Source organism: Ochotona curzoniae, unplaced genomic scaffold (genome assembly GCF_017591425.1).
Source record: "Ochotona curzoniae isolate NIBS_2020 unplaced genomic scaffold, NIBS_Ocur_1.0 scaffold_1037, whole genome shotgun sequence".
NCBI classification, from domain to species: Eukaryota; Metazoa; Chordata; class Mammalia; order Lagomorpha; family Ochotonidae; genus Ochotona; species Ochotona curzoniae.
Window position 1 is genome coordinate 16,235,800 of NW_024467083.1, and position 16,841 is coordinate 16,252,640.

General features: G+C 37.8%; 1 protein-coding gene across 4 annotated transcripts in view; it reads right to left on the bottom strand.

The window, feature by feature from the left end:
* Window positions 1–16,841, bottom strand: part of VAV3 (vav guanine nucleotide exchange factor 3) — a 349,285-nt gene that overhangs the window by 36,351 nt on the left and 296,093 nt on the right. For all 4 annotated transcript variants that reach the window (XM_040998716.1, XM_040998713.1, XM_040998714.1 and 1 more), the window contains one exon: window positions 1,102–1,167. In XM_040998716.1, the coding sequence (XP_040854650.1) occupies window positions 1,102–1,167 (66 nt within the window). The remainder of the gene's footprint in view (window positions 1–1,101; window positions 1,168–16,841) is intronic.

Genomic DNA, 16,841 nt, shown 5'->3' on the forward strand with positions numbered 1-16,841 from the left:
GCCTTTCAAATAAATAAACAAAAGAGGAAAAAAAAACCTTTTCAGCTCAGAATGGAACACTCACACTATTCAGGGATTCATGACAAACAGCATACCCCAGAGTAAAACAACACTATTTTCCTAACTCCCTCAATATACTCTCCACCATGCAAAATCTTTCCTTTTCTACCTTCCTTCACTTGCACTACAACACCAATCAAACTATAATTTCACTAAGCAAGCTGTAACACTACAATAGTTATTAACCTGAAATTCTAAAAACAACCATATTTATAATCCTAACAGTAATGTGCATTTTCAAATTCTAGGCATATGCAAGGTAGCTTATGGAGATTTTTGAGTTATCTTTTGTTGGTTGTTCATTTTCTGTTTGAGTTTTTTTTTTTTTTTGTCATAGCAGTCATTTCCAGCCTGTTAATAATATAATTTCACTTATTTTGGAATCAATAATTTTTTAAAAGGGTGTAGAAAAATCTACATTAAATGCAAAATTGAGATCTGAAATCCTGTTACCTCAAATAGAATTGTATGAAAATCACAAAGTTTCAGAGAGACTATTTAATGATACATTCATCTGTAGTATTAAATATTCCTCCATTCTCCTGTTATCTGTATTTTATGTTTTTAATAAATTGTATAACAGCATTAGATAAACAATGTTGAGACACTACACACAGAAAAGATATCTAGAGACTGAACTAAACAGTTCTGGAGTTTCTCATTGTCTATCAACCTTTCACACACATTCTGAAGTGTAGTATCTATACTGCTACAGTTCAAATGACTGGGAATATTATAGGTCCTACCATTCTCACCTCAGTGGGAGCAAGAAACATTATGCAATGGATCTAATCTGTAGGTGGAGTTTAATTATTCTAAAACCCTTCATGGGGATTAATTTCATGAATTCCTCTGATCTGCCTCTTTTATAAATATACTTTTAAAGATATTTTCTCACACAAATTAATTACGATGCTGGAAATAATATGACATGTCTAGAAAATATAAATATTAATGACTTGCCAGTATCTTCTATATCTGCTTGCATAACTAATTGCAGTATCAAAAAAATAAGGTAGATATAAAATATTTACTACTTACACATGGGGAGGGTTTCACGGCATCGCTTGGGAAAAATCCAACTTCTCCTGATGATAAATTTCTACCCTGAATCATAAAAAATAGAATTGCAGAATTAAAAACTGTTTTACTGTAAGTGATAAGCCCACAATGTTCTTTATACAGGATTGTTGCTTAGAATCTTCCAAATTATTTGTACTTTGTATTAATTCCTGGGCAATAACTTACTACGCCACAAAAAAACAAGCAAAAGCAGTTGGTTTTATTTGTACATTTGATAAGCAGAAAGAATCAGAGAGAGAGAAAAAGAGAATGGTCCCATATGCTGGGTCACCCCTGAAAACGTCCATAACGGCCAGCACTGTGCCAGGCTGAAGCAAAAAGCTGGAAACTCATCCTATTAGGAACCCAGATACTTGAGCCATCACCTAATGTTCTCTAGGAGTCTGAACTGGCGTCTGAACTAACAGCAAGCTGGAACAGAGAGCTGAAAACTGAATACTGGCAAGTTACAACTCCCTAATGATCACAGGCATCTCTTTGCTGACATAAGGCTGAGATATCATTCAGTGTCTCAATGGTGAATTAAGTTAGAATTCCCAACTAATTCCTCGAGATACTATGTGCTACATTCAACGATTTCTACTTACTAGGGAAATAACTACAATTTAGAAGGTTCAAAACAATGTAGTGCGTAGGAGGAACGTCTGGGTCATTGGTGGAGGAGTATGGGATGTATACTGTTATTACCTAATGGGTGGAGCAACTGTCAATCCCTGACACACGGATGGCACAGTGGACTCTATGAAATAAACCATATGCAAAGCTTTTGGCTTTGAACACATTTGTGATGATGTTTCTATGAGGTTTTGACTAGCCCTGATGAGCAACATCTGACTGGATTTTTTTTTTTTTTTTACATTCCTGTACGGGTATTTTATTCTGGTTCAGATAATCAACCTGTCAAGCCTTGCATCTTTATTACAAATGCCAGTGATAGGGAATCATTTTTTAGTTACCCTCCTTTCTGATATTTGTTCTGGGAGTCTCTTAACATCTTCAAGGTGAACTTGAAAACATTCTCCTTCATACCCTTGTGTCATCTGATATACTACACAGAGCTATCTTTATATGCATTTATTCAACAGGGCTTCTCTGTATTATGTGATAAAACAATTGTGAAACTAACAGTACAGGTTGGGTTATTCTTATAAAAATACTTTTAGAAATCATCTTAGGAAATGGGCTAGGAGCTGTATATAATAGAGAAGACGCATCCTGTCTGTAACGCTCACTAAATTAGGACATAAAACAAATGATCATACAGTTTATAAAATAATAATGTCTGTTTTCCCAAAAAGCAAACTGCCTTTTACAGATACATGTTATCAAACCAAAAATTAGATTTTCTCTGAAATTTCTGAACATCACAAATATAAGTATATACTCCAGAACTTAATTATTCCTAAATAACTTTAGGTTCTAATTATAACACATTTTTCTACAATAAGAATCCACCGTGAATCGTAATAAATTAAAACTTCAGATTTACTGGTGAAAATGTTACTTGGAATCTATTTCTGCAGAGGAAAACATTCATGGGTGCCAGAAACGCAGAGCTAAAACTGCATTTTTAAACCGATAGACAAGGATGGCTTAAAATGACAGTCTATCCTCCAAAAATTTTAATTATAAATTGCTTGGTACCTAACTTTGTAAAAAAGCAGAAAGAATTGCTTCAAGAAAAATACAGTGTCTCTTCCGTGTGGCTCATTTATCCTCTTAATACTACCTGGATTGGAGCTTTAATGCACTCCTGGAATAGCACTGAACAATTTGAAGCAGATGTGGAACATTGAATGTAAAAGGGACAGATTAATAGTTATTCATGAAAGATTGGAAAGTCTCCCAAGTTACAATGCCTGAAACATTCAGCATATGCATGATGGTACTATGGAGATTACCATGCAATTTGTTACACATGGGTAATGGCCAGAGCGACTGTCAATCTGCCCAGCAACATTTCCACGGTCAGAAACGCACTGCTTGAGTGTAGGTGAGGGAGGAAGCAGAGTATACAGCCATGTATTATTGAGGGAACAGACACCATAGGTTATGGATTGGATGAGCAGATGGACGGACAGACAGAAAGGAAGCCCTTTCTAGAATCATGCTGACCATGCAACAGATGACCAGGAAGAGATCTGGTCTGAAACTAGCCTTTGGTTAGGAGGGATTTGTGATTTCAGCAGCAGCCATACTGAGATTATCACTGCTGAAGTTGTCAGGGTGGGTTCTTAGAAAACAGAAAGCCAGGAGTAGAGCGATATGGCATCAGAAGAGTTCATTCTATTTGTAGCTCTGCTATAAATAGCTGTGTAACCTTAGGCAAGCCACAGTGGTAAAACAGGAAAGACGAAAAGACCTGTCACACATGCTTTACCAAGCTGTTATAAGGATCACAGAACAGGTGTGAGAGCACTTTGTGAACACCACATATGCGTTTTCTGTTTTATTGACTTTGTCAATCAGTTCTTTCATTTCTGAATTTTTATTTTTAATTGGCATATGTATGTGTTGATGAAATAGAAATGCTTAAGTCTGAGTATATTCTCACTAGTCTTTTTACCTCCTAGTAAACCTGTTGAACCATAAGAGACACCCATATCATGTTTTGGATATATTATATTCCAAATAGCTTATTTTTTAAGTTAAAGGCATGGTTTTTTTTTTTTTGCAAATACATATTTAGTTACCTCCTAAATGGTAGGCGCAACATGCATTTTTCCTTCTGTTGAACCTTGAAATTTTCCAAGTATAACTAATGCAGTTATAAGAATGGTTATATAATGACTTCCAAAAACATCCTGAACACACATAAAGGCTCAAAACCATAGTCCACACACTTTTCTTCTTAACAATTTTTTTTTTGCAAAGTCAGATATACAGAGAGGAGGAGAGACAGAGAGGAAGATCTTCCATCTGATGACTCAGTCCTCAGCCGGAACTGAGCCAATCTGAAGCCAGGAGCCAGGAACATGTTCAGGGTCTCCCACCTGGCTGTAGGATCCTAAAGCTTTGAGCCATCCTCTACTGCTTTCCCAGAACACAGGCAGGGAGCTGGATGGCAAGTGGGGCTGCCAAGATTAGAACTGGCGCCCATATGGGATCTCGACACATTCAGGGCGAGGACTTTAGCCACTAAGCTACTGTGCTGGGCCCATTCATACTCTTTTGATATACATCAATCAAAACAGCATAAAATCCTAACTTACATCCCATACATAAACACTAAAAGCTCGTAAGGTTTTGCAGAAGACCGTGGGTTTTGTATTCCTGGTATATCGCTTGTAGTTTAGTGTCTGTCATAGGTTTAGAATTTTTGAGTAACTAAATATTTGCACCATGATCTAGGATCTTTGAGATAAATATACCTTCAACATGTATGGATTTATCCTTACACAAAGCCATCAAAATACATTCCAAAGGTCTCAGTTATATTTGATGATTTCTTCAATTCTTACAAAATTGTTTGTTTACTATGTCTCTGAAAATTTGGCAAATGGAAGTGTCAAAAAAACTTAAAAATCAAAAATTACAGAATGTTCACTGAGAAAAAAAAAGCACCAACATGAGCCATAAGCTGTATTTCTACACTTACTAGATGTGTGATGAATAGAAAAGTGAAATAAGACATTGTGAAACATTTTACTCTACAATTAGAAAAAAAATGCACAGGGTAGGCTCCCTGCATTTCACCCATCATGAGAGGGACTGTGGATCATGCGTGTCCTCAGACATCTCCAAAGTTCAGTGGGTGAAACCTCATTGTATAGCATGCCATGCTGAATCAGAATCACATAAATTCATATTTATTACAAAATAAACATGAGGATAATTTAATGACACAAAACAGAAACTCACAAACAAAAGGCAGCCTTCCTACAGGACAAGCAAATCACAAATGGTTCCTCAACACAAAATCTGGACACAAGAATAAAGTCCTACCACAACCTGGATAAAGTTCTACTTTGATGGGGAAGCCACATAACCAGACAATACCTGGCTTAAAAGTTCATAGAAAGCGGTTTGCCTAATTCTGATAGGCAATAAATGTCTTTTAGTCTTTAGTGACTTAAATCTTAAATAATCACAAAGGAAATACTTCAAGGAGTATCATACACAGTAAATGCTCATGGTAGTTTTAGCAATTTTAAAGATTGTTACTTTTCTACAAAAACTAACTGGTGCTCTAATAAAAAAATGTTTTGATTTCTCAATGTACACAAGGCAATGTACTATGTACAAGGTGTGGCTCAAATTCAAGGATCTCCTTTGGATGTGTTTTTTTTAATACTTATTTATTTTTATTGGAATAGCAGATCTGATTTAAAGAGAGAAAGAGAAACAGAGAAGAAGGTCTTCCACCCACTTACTGACTCCCTAACTGGCTACAACAGCCAGTGCTGAGCTGATCCGTAGCGAGGAGCCAAGAGCTTCTTCCGGGTCTCCCACATGGGCACGGGGGCCCAGGGCTTTGGGCCATCCTCTACTGCTTTCCCAGGTCACAAGCAGGGAGCTGGTTGGGAAATGGAGCAGTCAGGACACAAGCTAGCACTCATATGGGATCCTGGCACATGCCAAGTGAAGATTTAGCCACTGAGCCATTGTGCCAGACCTGGATGTTATTTCTTTTATTTTCATACATTTTCAAAAAAAAAATTAGGCCATAAAAATCCTTATGAGGTAAGAATCTGATATAATCAAAAAGTTGAGAAAATGGCACTATATTCTTAGCCTTCTAATCTTGGGCTAATCATTTAGCATTTCTTGGCTTTTCAATACACTCAATCCCTAAAATGAGTTTGACACAAGTATCTCCATAATGCTTCTTTACTACCAAAGTTGTTTCTTTATATAAGCTTTCCCCAAGATCACAGAGTTCTCTGATCAGTTATCATTAGCCAAAAACTATTTAAGCCACAAAGTCTGAATTACAGCGAACATGTGCAGTAATTTAATTTGCTTTTATTTAAAGAAGTGAAGCACACATCTAGTCCTTAAAGATTTTTAATTTTATCCAATACAAAGGCATCTATTTGCCAAAGTGCATACAGGGTTCATCTCTAAGGAATTGCATACATTCATTCTTCAAGAACTGGGGTTAACATGATTAAATTCAATATATAATCTTATTTGTCCCAAATTCTAAAGGGCATTTGCTCACGCTCGCTCTGCTGGAATCTGTTATTGTATCAATAGTACAAAATATTCTGTGATTAACAAAATTGTAAACTGTATGGTAAAATACAATTTCTCAGAACTTTACCATTAAATGCTACTCTTTCATTCTCCAGAGAGATAGTATGTCCTATTTTAAATGCTTAGACAACAGCCTCCTGAACAGAATACACTGTAATCTACATTTTGCCTTACATTAACCAGTGGAAAACTACAAAATTAACCAAAAATGTCATCTTGAAAGCTGACAATTTGGGCCTCATCCACTTTGTCAGGAAGTTTCCAATTTCCATAATGCAGTCTGTACACTTGGAAACATTCCTGCAAAGTCTGTTTATAATCTATTCAATCAAAGCCAGTTGGCAATCACCCAGGGAAAATGTTTCTCACAGGCCTTTACTAATGTCTATTATCTTCTGTCATCATCGCTCTCTGGGCCTCCCTTTCCATTACAGTCACATTCTGCCTTTTCCTTCTTTCCTGTAATTAGGTATCCTGATGTTCTAAGGGTCAAAATACTCAATAAAAATAAAAGCTTCACAATTAAAGTGTATGCAAGAGTACTTCAAAAAGTTCACTGAAAATAACTTCAAAAGTAATTTTGTTGGTGCAAATTAATTTGAAATCTGCACAAACCAAGTATCTTCAAAAAGTTTATGAAAGTATGTATTATAAAAACACCTGAACATGGATTTCAAAATTTTGTTTTCACTCAAGTAGACTAACTTTGTATTCCATTTTTCCACAGTCTTTTTGCTCTGCTTTTGTACTTACACTAAGCTTCCATACATTTCTCATTGCTTGTAAGTCCCACTCCCAAAATTTCTAAACTGCCTCACCTTCTCCTGATTTTATAAAAATGACTGGCTAATAATGTTAGCAGTCAGCAGTGAGAGGCCATGTAAAAGAAAAGCGAAGGTGAACCGAGGAAGGAGTACCATGGAACTGCCATTGCAGAGTCACAGTCCTGATAACATCTAAGCTGGGAAATCACACAGAAATAGCCTAACGTCGGAATCCAAATTGGGTAAAATGTCCTGGTTCCCAGAGATCTGACTCTGCAATGCCTTTTTGTAGTGGGAATCTGTTTTAAAATATTTGATTGTTGTTAAAATACACATACTTATAACTTCAGTATTATTGTATAAAGTTATTTGAAAGGTCATAAAAACAGTCATCTGATCAAATTTAAATTTATGTTCTATTGCAAAATCGTACAGTGATTTACTGCTCTATCCTCACATGTATTCCTCATTTATAAAGCTGGAGTGTTAACACTTTAATGAGTTTTGAAGGTGTGAAAATTATACAGAAATGTAAAAGTTGAAAAAATGAAAAAAATGTATATTTGTATTATGATTATGACAGCTGTGTTTCATTTTGCACAATTGGGAGGCATGATTATCTGGTGTTTTATTTTTTATTTCATTTTTTTTATATGCAGTGTGAAGAGTCCCACTGTTATACATGGTCTTGTGGAAGACTGCAATTCTTAATGCTTATTTAATTAAATTTTTAAATTTCTTTAATCAGTTAATTTCTTTTATCAGAGATAAAACTTCACAATTCTATATAAAAGTGCACATGATTCCAAATGTACTTTAATCAATCATCAGTGGATTTGAAACCTAGTAAATAATATATTATGGAAATAGCATCCCAGAATAGTTATCCATTCTCCACATGCTAGCTAATTAAATTCCTATTTTATTTGAATGATCAAAGAGGTGAAAGCCATAGTTCATGCCTTTCTAGAGTTTTCAACCATGCCTATAGAGTTATAAATGCACCCATAGGACACGGGATGACAGGTGTGATTACAGAAGTCTTCTTGGATTTCAGAACACCCAAAATAAGGTGAATGCAATACTGTGTACGGATAGTAAATGATTTAGTTAAAACAATGGAGAAGAGAAAATCCAGGTAGAGGGTGAAATACACATAAATGGTAGAGATTTGAGAAGACCCATCTCCTATGAAAAAAGAGCTCCACAAAGTCTTCATTTTTCTTCAATTTAAAATGGGTAAAACACTATCCATCCATCCACCCAAATCTCCTGAACATATTTGGTTGAACACAAAATAGAACAGAGCTGTGAAAAGCATTCATGACAAGGTAAACTAAGACAAGGGCCAACTCACTGCACACTCACTACCACTGCTTTGATGAAGGATATAAAACCAGAAGGGTAGAAGGCAGTCAGGAAAGTCCACTGTTCCTAATAGGACAGGAGGTAGACTAAGTAAGATTGGCCAATGGACCCACTGATGGATGTGAGATCTGGCATTGGGAGAGGTTCTCATAGAGGACTTTGGGGAACCCCTCGGTTGGGAAACTGTCCCTACATATGAGTGCAAGAACTATGTTAGGGAGCGGCCCAGACCAGACCGGGAAGTGGTACCCACCAGTGTACATTTGGTGCAGGTCAGGGGCGAATGAGGCTGAGCCAGTTCACATTACCTGCTTGCAAATCTGAGCACCAGAATGGGGTGTAGGAAGGGCCAGGTTAGGTCACAGCACATACCAGAGTTCACATGAGAGCCAGAACTAGGGGCTGGCTTAGTTGTAGTTCCCACCAGCATGAGCTGGAATTAGGGGTGGGTCAGGCACCCACTAGCAAATGCCAAGGTGAGGAGGGCCATGCCAGACTGGGCTGTAGCACCTAACCAGCACACGTGAGACCCATGGGGGAGGAGGTGAACCCAGCAGGGGGGCTGTGTGGGGCTCCCCTTTTGGACTACCACTCTCACTGGTGAGCATGAGAGTTGGGATGGGGGTAGATGAAGCCAGGCAGGGCTACAACACATGTTGGCTTCATGTGAGCTGGATCAGGGTAAAGCCAGGCTGGGTTGACTTTTCCTAGTGGTGCACGCATAAGCCAGAGTGGGTGTGAGTTGATAGGTTGGGCTTTACAGCAACATGACCTGGCAGATGCTGGCACGGGGGGCAAATTCTGTCAAGTGAAACTGCAGAACCACCCAGAAAGTGCAGGATCTGGGAATGAGAGTGAGCCCAGTAAGGAAACAGTAAGCACCTCCCTCTTGGGTTGCCACTCCCACTGGTAAGCATGATAACCAGGAAGGGGCAGGCATGGTTAGACTGAGAGTGGCACCTGCTGACATGTGTGTGGGCTGAATAATGGGGCTGGTTGGGTTGAACTAGGCTTCAATGTCCACTGACATGTACAAAAGCTGCATGGGATGTGGGACAGACTGGACCAGTCAGCTGAACACACTGGCAAACACGGTAAACAGTGCAGGGGCAGATCTGGAGAGGGTTACTGTGAGTCACTCTGACTAGGCTGCAGTGCCCACTGGTGTACGTGAAGGCTGAGTATGTGATGGGCAGGATCTGGCTCAGCTGCAACACCCATTGGTTTTTGTAGAAAACAGGGCTGAAAGTATAACTGACCCAGCAATTACAACCACCAACATATGCATAAGCTGACTGGGGCGACGGACTGTGCTGGACCCTGTATTGGCATGCGCACACAAGAATCAGGTCTGGGATCACCTCAGATGAAGTTTCTTTGGGAATTCCTCCAACTGAATTGCTGGACTCAGAACCTCAACATTGGAGAGAATTATAGGTTCCATGGTCTGACTGTGGAATGCATGTATCAGAGCCGGGCTGCCTCAGGGGTTTAGATGGAGCAGTGGACAGTATGTCACGCTGCACACAGAGGACATAGCAGTACGTAGGAGTCTGCAGAGGATACCTGGTACCACAAAAGAGGATGGAGGACAACTAAATCAAACAATTAACCCAGCCATGTGTTGACAGTGAATATCTGGGCAAACAGAGATTGTAAGGCAGACTATGTCAACCAGTGGATTCTGGAGAGATTTCACTGTGCTTGGAGTGGCAAGATCAGCAGTAATTCAGAACTGCTGAATTATCTAAACCACTTGAGCAGAATCCTCAGAATATGCCCAACATTGAGGACATAGGGTGGTTTGGAGGCTGGGTGTGGTTTCTCTTATCTCTCTCTTTCCCCCAAAAACAGGAAGGAAAAAGAGAAAGTAGAAATGGTGATGTTACCCACTTCCCTATAGCCCTTGACCTTTTGTGCCCTAATTACCTACGTAAAAATCATCAGAAATAAAAATAATTAATTAAAAAAGAGACTGAACAGCTTGTTTCTTATGCCAATGTCATCAGTCACACATCCACCAAGTAGCTTCCTCAGGACTCAGTGTGTAATGCGTCTCCTGAGAATGTGAGAAATCCTGGTAGGTTCAACTCATTTACTGGCTTTACATGGTTTCCACACAAGACTCTCTCCCTGAGACAAAAGTCAATAAAAAAACCTTAGCAAGAAAAATCTGACACAAAAAAGTGTTACGTTTCCTAGCCTCTCTACCCATCAAGAACGTGCCATTAAAACGTCTTTAGACATGTTAAAACACACTCTCCTGAAACAAAAATAGGATGATCTAACTTTACAAAATTGAGGCAAAACACTAAATGTCTAGAAGATGCTCTAAATTTAATTAAGTAACTGCTATCCTATATGTAAGTGATAAATTTGGCTATCAGTCTAAGTCAGAATAACTTGATTTTTGCATTTATCCTCTTCATGGAGATCTCTGTGAATAAATCAAAATGTGCGTAAGATGTATTATCACTCTTTACACTAAAGATCATGATTTATAAATGTGAAGTATAGCAGTTTTTTCTCCAGATTACTTAAACTCTCATTGTAGATAAACATAATATATTTTTGTCACTGATCAATGTCCTGATGCTTATAATTGCCTTTTGGTTCTGATTACCTTAAAAAATTCTCCTAGTGGAATATTTTCTCCATTGTCACTTACGAATCTCAAAAGTAAAGTCCCATGATATAGAATATGGAATGATCACTGGTTCATAAATTTTATTCTAAGAAGGAAACATAAAGCATGCTATTGTAAAAGGAATCTTAGATGGCACGGATCGATTTGATATTGTACTTATTCTTTCTATCGCCCTCCCTCCTCGGATGAGTACAATCTGCATTTTTTTTTTTTTTGAGAAAACAAAGTTCCTGATACAAACAGTGTCTTCCAGAATGAAGGATGTTCTCTGTAGTTATTAAGCCTTTATTATCATATACTTTAACAAAGACAGAAAAACAAGAGGTTTACCCCTAAGCAGTACATGACAAGATCAGAATTGTTCTTTTTTATGTTGTTATTCTCAGTAAAAACTGTTTTACACCTGCAGTAGGAAATGTACCCTAAATGGCCAATTTCCTATTTTATATTCATTTCACTTGAAGACAATTTCATAGAGCTTTCAAGGAAAGAGAAAGGGGAAAATAAGACAAAGAAAAAGAAAGAGCTGCCAGAATGAATCTCTTCAATGCAAAGATTGAACAGGGCATTTTTTTAAACAGCTCAATTGACAATCATTGTTTGAAAGAAGTTATAATGAAAATGCAGAGAGCTCATTCACTTCAATAGAATTAGAAATTACTGTTGTTATAATAATAATATAGACTAGACCAATAGTTATTCGAAGAAAGCAAGTTCTTGAAAGACAGTAGGGGATAATTTGTATTCTCTGGACATAGGATGCGTAGCAAACATGACAGTCTACAAAAAATTTGACTTTCACACTGAGTGAAGTGACACACTTGAGAGAAAAAACAAAGTTTAGAAAGCATAACTTGTGGAATATTTTCAAAGACGACAAAGCACCTTGCTAGTACAAAAGATATTCATGGGCCCAGCACAGTGGCGCAGTGGTTAAGGTCCTCACCTTGCATGCCCGGGATCCCATATGGGCGCCAGTTCTAAACCCCGCAGCCCCGCTTCCCATCCAGCTCCCTGCCTGTGGCCCGGGAAAGCAGTAGAGGATGGCCCAAAGCTTTGGGACCCTGCACCCGTGTGGGAGACCTGGAAGAGGCTCCTGCCTTCGAATCGGCATAGCATTGGCCATTGCGCTCACTTGGGGAATGGATCATCAGACGGAAGATCTTCCTCTCTGTCTCTCCTCTCTGTATATCTGCCTTTCCAATAAAAATAAAATAAACCTTTAAAAAAAGATATTCATAAATGACAACACAGACAACTGGGAGCATAGTGTGAATTTCCTCCTGGAGAAAAGCATGGAAGAGGTCATTGAAGAGTTGATTTCTCTGTATAGACAGGTTCCACAGTTGCTACCATCTCAGGCATGGTCCAGGTTGGCTTTGTTAGTCAGAGATGCGCAGTTACCAATAGGGGAGGCTGTGAGATGTCAGAGCAAGGAGTCAGACAGGAACTAATGTGAGTTGAAAGTGGAACTTTAACGAAATATGAATCCCTACTTGTAAAACATTATTCAATTTTGTTTCCTTTTAAAAACATGAATGGAGAGGAGGACTGCAATGGAATAGTGTCAAGAAAGGGAACACATAGCAGATGTCAGTTCCCTATACATTTAATACATGTTATATTCACTCATTGAGTTGGCCCTCGGTGAGCATGCAGAGTTGCTAGGGGTTGTGGAATGCTCTAGGTGAGGAGGGGAAACCAGCTTGTAATTAGGAAGTATTTGTGGACCAGCACACTAATTTCGATGCCATTGAAGCTTTTCTGCACGAGCATACACATTCATAGCTGTCAAGTGTGTAGCCAATAGCCACAAGTGGAAGCACCTGAGAAAAAGCTGCCTTTCCCTGGCATGTAAGGGCTTAAGGCACAGTGGTGGTAAGGAAGCAGAAGACAACAAATGGTAGCTGAAGGTTGTGCTGCACAGAGATGTTGAGTGCTAATTTAGGACTGGTAAGGGGATACGAATTGTGCAGGGTAAGTGTTGCTGTGAGAAAACAGAACTTTCTGTCTGTAATAACTAATGGTGGACCTAGGGCTTATCTGTGTGTGAGGGTCTGATGCATTTGATGAAATGATTATCTGTATAATGACCTTGAGCGATGAGGCGGCCACACATACCTCATCCTGTAGGAGACACAGCAGAGATTCATGCTCTTGGAATGCCAAAACTCATCCTAAAAAAATCTTAAAAGTTCCTATTGCCACTGTTTCCTGTAGAAACAATGAGGTGGCTTTTGGGCCAGGTTAATCCTTCTAGATAAGAAACATTTCCTTGGAGGGGCTCTACATGTAAAGTGTTAAAAGTAATCCTTCTAGATAAGAAACATTTCCTTGGAGGGGCTCTACATGTAAAGTGTTAAACCAGAAAAAAAAAGATATTCATAAGACTCAAATGAAAAGCTGTGGTAACATTGCTATAAGTATTCTAGATTCTTACCTAGAGATTAAATACTAGATAAACGTCTGATACTTGATCCACAAAAATCCTAAAGCAAAACTTCAAGTGGACAGCAAGTGCGTGATCTGCTAATATTTAATTGATGCTATGAAGTAAGAAACTTGTTTATGATCTCAACAATATGTAAACCAGCCAATCACAGTGGGTACTTCATAGGTGTTTGGATGATAGGTAGAAGGATAAATAACAGTTACTGCTTCATGAGTCCTATGTTAAACTTCCACAATCTTTTTATTTTATATGTGGTAATTATGCTTGTTGATACCAAATTGAGGCTAACAACATGAAAAATGTGTTCAAAGTTACGCTGCTAGAAGATGACAGAATCAATACCCACCATTTACCCAAGGTGTTACCATTTCCTAAATTCTAGTACGGGAAAGAAAACACTTCACTTTGATACTATGGTGTTAATTATGTGTAATCTCAAATAAGAATGCATGAAAATCAAGTGGAGATGCTGACAAGCCACATTTTCATGAGAAATTATATAAAAAAAAAACCCAACTGGGGAGTCACATAATTTAGACTGTAAAATAAAGAACACATTCTGTTTGAATATGTACCATTCAGAAAACCAACTTAGGTGTAACCACTGTGAACACACATGCACACATTACTTTGATGTATCAAATAATATGTTCTTAACACACTGATACCCAACATATAGAAGAGTTTTGCTCAGAACTTAAAAAAAAAAAGAAAAGAAAAAAGTGGCCACATCATGCCACTTTGAAAGTGCAGTTTCAGGTCCACTTCTTACATGTATCTCCCCCAAGTCCACTGTGTGAAACAGAAGCTTATTTAATCTTAATAGCTTTGGACATTATAAGATCTGAAATGCTTTCTAAATCAAAGAAAGCAGTAAGTTCAGCCCTCTTCATACAACATATTAAAAACTATGCTACAGAGTGAGTAAATGACTTGACTCAAGTTATACTGCTTGGGCTGTAAATGAAAGACTTGAATCCAATATTTCTCACTCTGTCACTGGCCCTTTCAATAAGGCTAGTCTTTGTTAACTAAAAATATTTTCACTGGCTTAGACACACTCTTCAGACAACCCTAACTCAAGTTATGTGCATGTTACAAACAATAGACTTTTAACATATGCTTCAAAAGTCAAACACACCAGAAGCCGCCAACATGCATGACTGGATCTTGTAAAGACAGGAAGCCTGGTGCTAAACCAGAAATTGGAGTTGATAATTGATGTCTGAGTGGTGGTGATTAGCAAATATAGAGTTGGTATTCAGTACGTCATTGCTGATCTGAAGTAAATGTGCTAACCATTTTTCTGTTTAAAAACACTACCCTTACTTTCTCCTAACCATTATAATTCCTCAGCTACCCCCATGAAGACATACACACATTTTGTCACTCCAAAGATCTCATTCCTCCTGCAACTCTCCTGATAGCTTCCAAAGCTAATCTATCATCATACCAGAAAATTTTTGTTTCCGGGCAGCTAAGAGAAAATGACAACTAATAATGTCCTCTCTGTCTAGAAATAACAGAATCCAGCACAATTTAGTTAAAAGAAAAAAAGAGGATTATAGTGGTTGTCACAGAACTTGAATTATAGTTCTACTTCTAACATTATATGCTGTGAGGAATAAATGAAATCACAAATCTGAAAATACCACAATATACCTAAAAGCACTATCTAAATATAATGTGATAGGGAAATAGAAAATTTTAAAAAGTTATGACATAATTAGGTTTTACAAATCAAATATATCAGTAAACAAATCTGTTACTCTTTCAAAATAAAGATATATAAGCATCTCCTTTAAAAATAGAAAGAAATAAAGAATTTCAAATGGCTAATACATATGAGAAAATGCTCAGCCTTCCTAATTATTATGGAAATACAAATAAAAACCACATTAATGTTCCATATAGTCCCAGTGAGATTGGCTTATGTTCATAAATGTATTGTATGACCCAGCTATTCTACTCATGAGAATATATTCAATGGAAATGATGTCTGCATATGAGAAAGTGATCTGGGGCCTGGTGCAGTGGCCTAGTGGCTGAAGTCCTCACCTTGAATGCACCAGGATCCCATATGGGAGCCGGTCCTAATCCTGGCAGCCCCTCTTCCCATCCAACTCCCTGCTTGTGGCCTGGGAGGGCAGTGGAGGACAGTCCAATGTCTTGGGACACTGTGTAGGAGAACTGGAAGAAATTCCTGGCTCCTGGCTTCAGATCGGCATGGCTCTATCCATTGCAGTCATTTGGGGAGCGAATCACTGGACGGAAGATCCTCCTGTCTCTCCTCTCTGTATATCTAACTTTACAATAAAAATAAATCTTTTTTAAACAAGAGAAAGTGATCTGAAACCCTATATTTGTAGCAGTACAGTCTACAATAGTGAAGACAGGGAAAGAATCCAGATGCCTGTTGAAAAAGTAATGGATAAGGAAATCATGGTACATCTGCTCAATGGAAAAGAAAGAAATGAAAAAAGAAAAAGTAGTTCTACCATTTGCAACAGAAGAGCCCCACTAGAGACAATAGTGCTTAGTGAAATGAGCCAAACCCAAAATGACAAATACCAATATTCGCTCTGATATAAGGGAACCTCCATGAAAAATGCAAGATAAACATATGCAGGTAAGTGTGTATATATATTCTCATAGATGAACTGCTTAATGGAGACTAGCATATTGGAAAGTGAAAATATGAGGCAATATCTATCTCTACTCCTGAATAAAAAGAGAACTCCCAATGAAATTTTTAAATGCACCTACCATATTAACCCTGAATGTGAATGGCTTAAATTCACCAATCAAGCATCATAGATTAGCACAGCAGATCAATAAACAAAATCTATCTATCTGTTGCCTACAGGAGATGCATCTCACTAACAAAGATATGCACAAACTCAAAGTGAGAAGATGGATAAATATATTCCAGGCTAATTGCAAAGAAAAACAAGCGGGTGTAGTCGTTGTTACAGCAGATAATATAGACTTTGATTTAAAAAGATGAAGAAAGGATACCACATGATCTAAAGGTCCATTCAGCAAGAAAGGATCACCTAAATAGTTTCTTCAGATGTTTTCTTTTTCACCTCTAATTTTACTTGCTTTCTCTCTCTCTTTGCTAGTCTGGCTTGAAGTTTGTTTTGCTCAGCCTTTTACAAAGTGCTTTTTTTTTTTTACTGCAATTTGTAGTTTTTAAGTTCCATTTATTTTTTGCTGTGATTTTAATCATTTCTTGCTTTGTGTTCACCTTTTCATTTTTAATAAT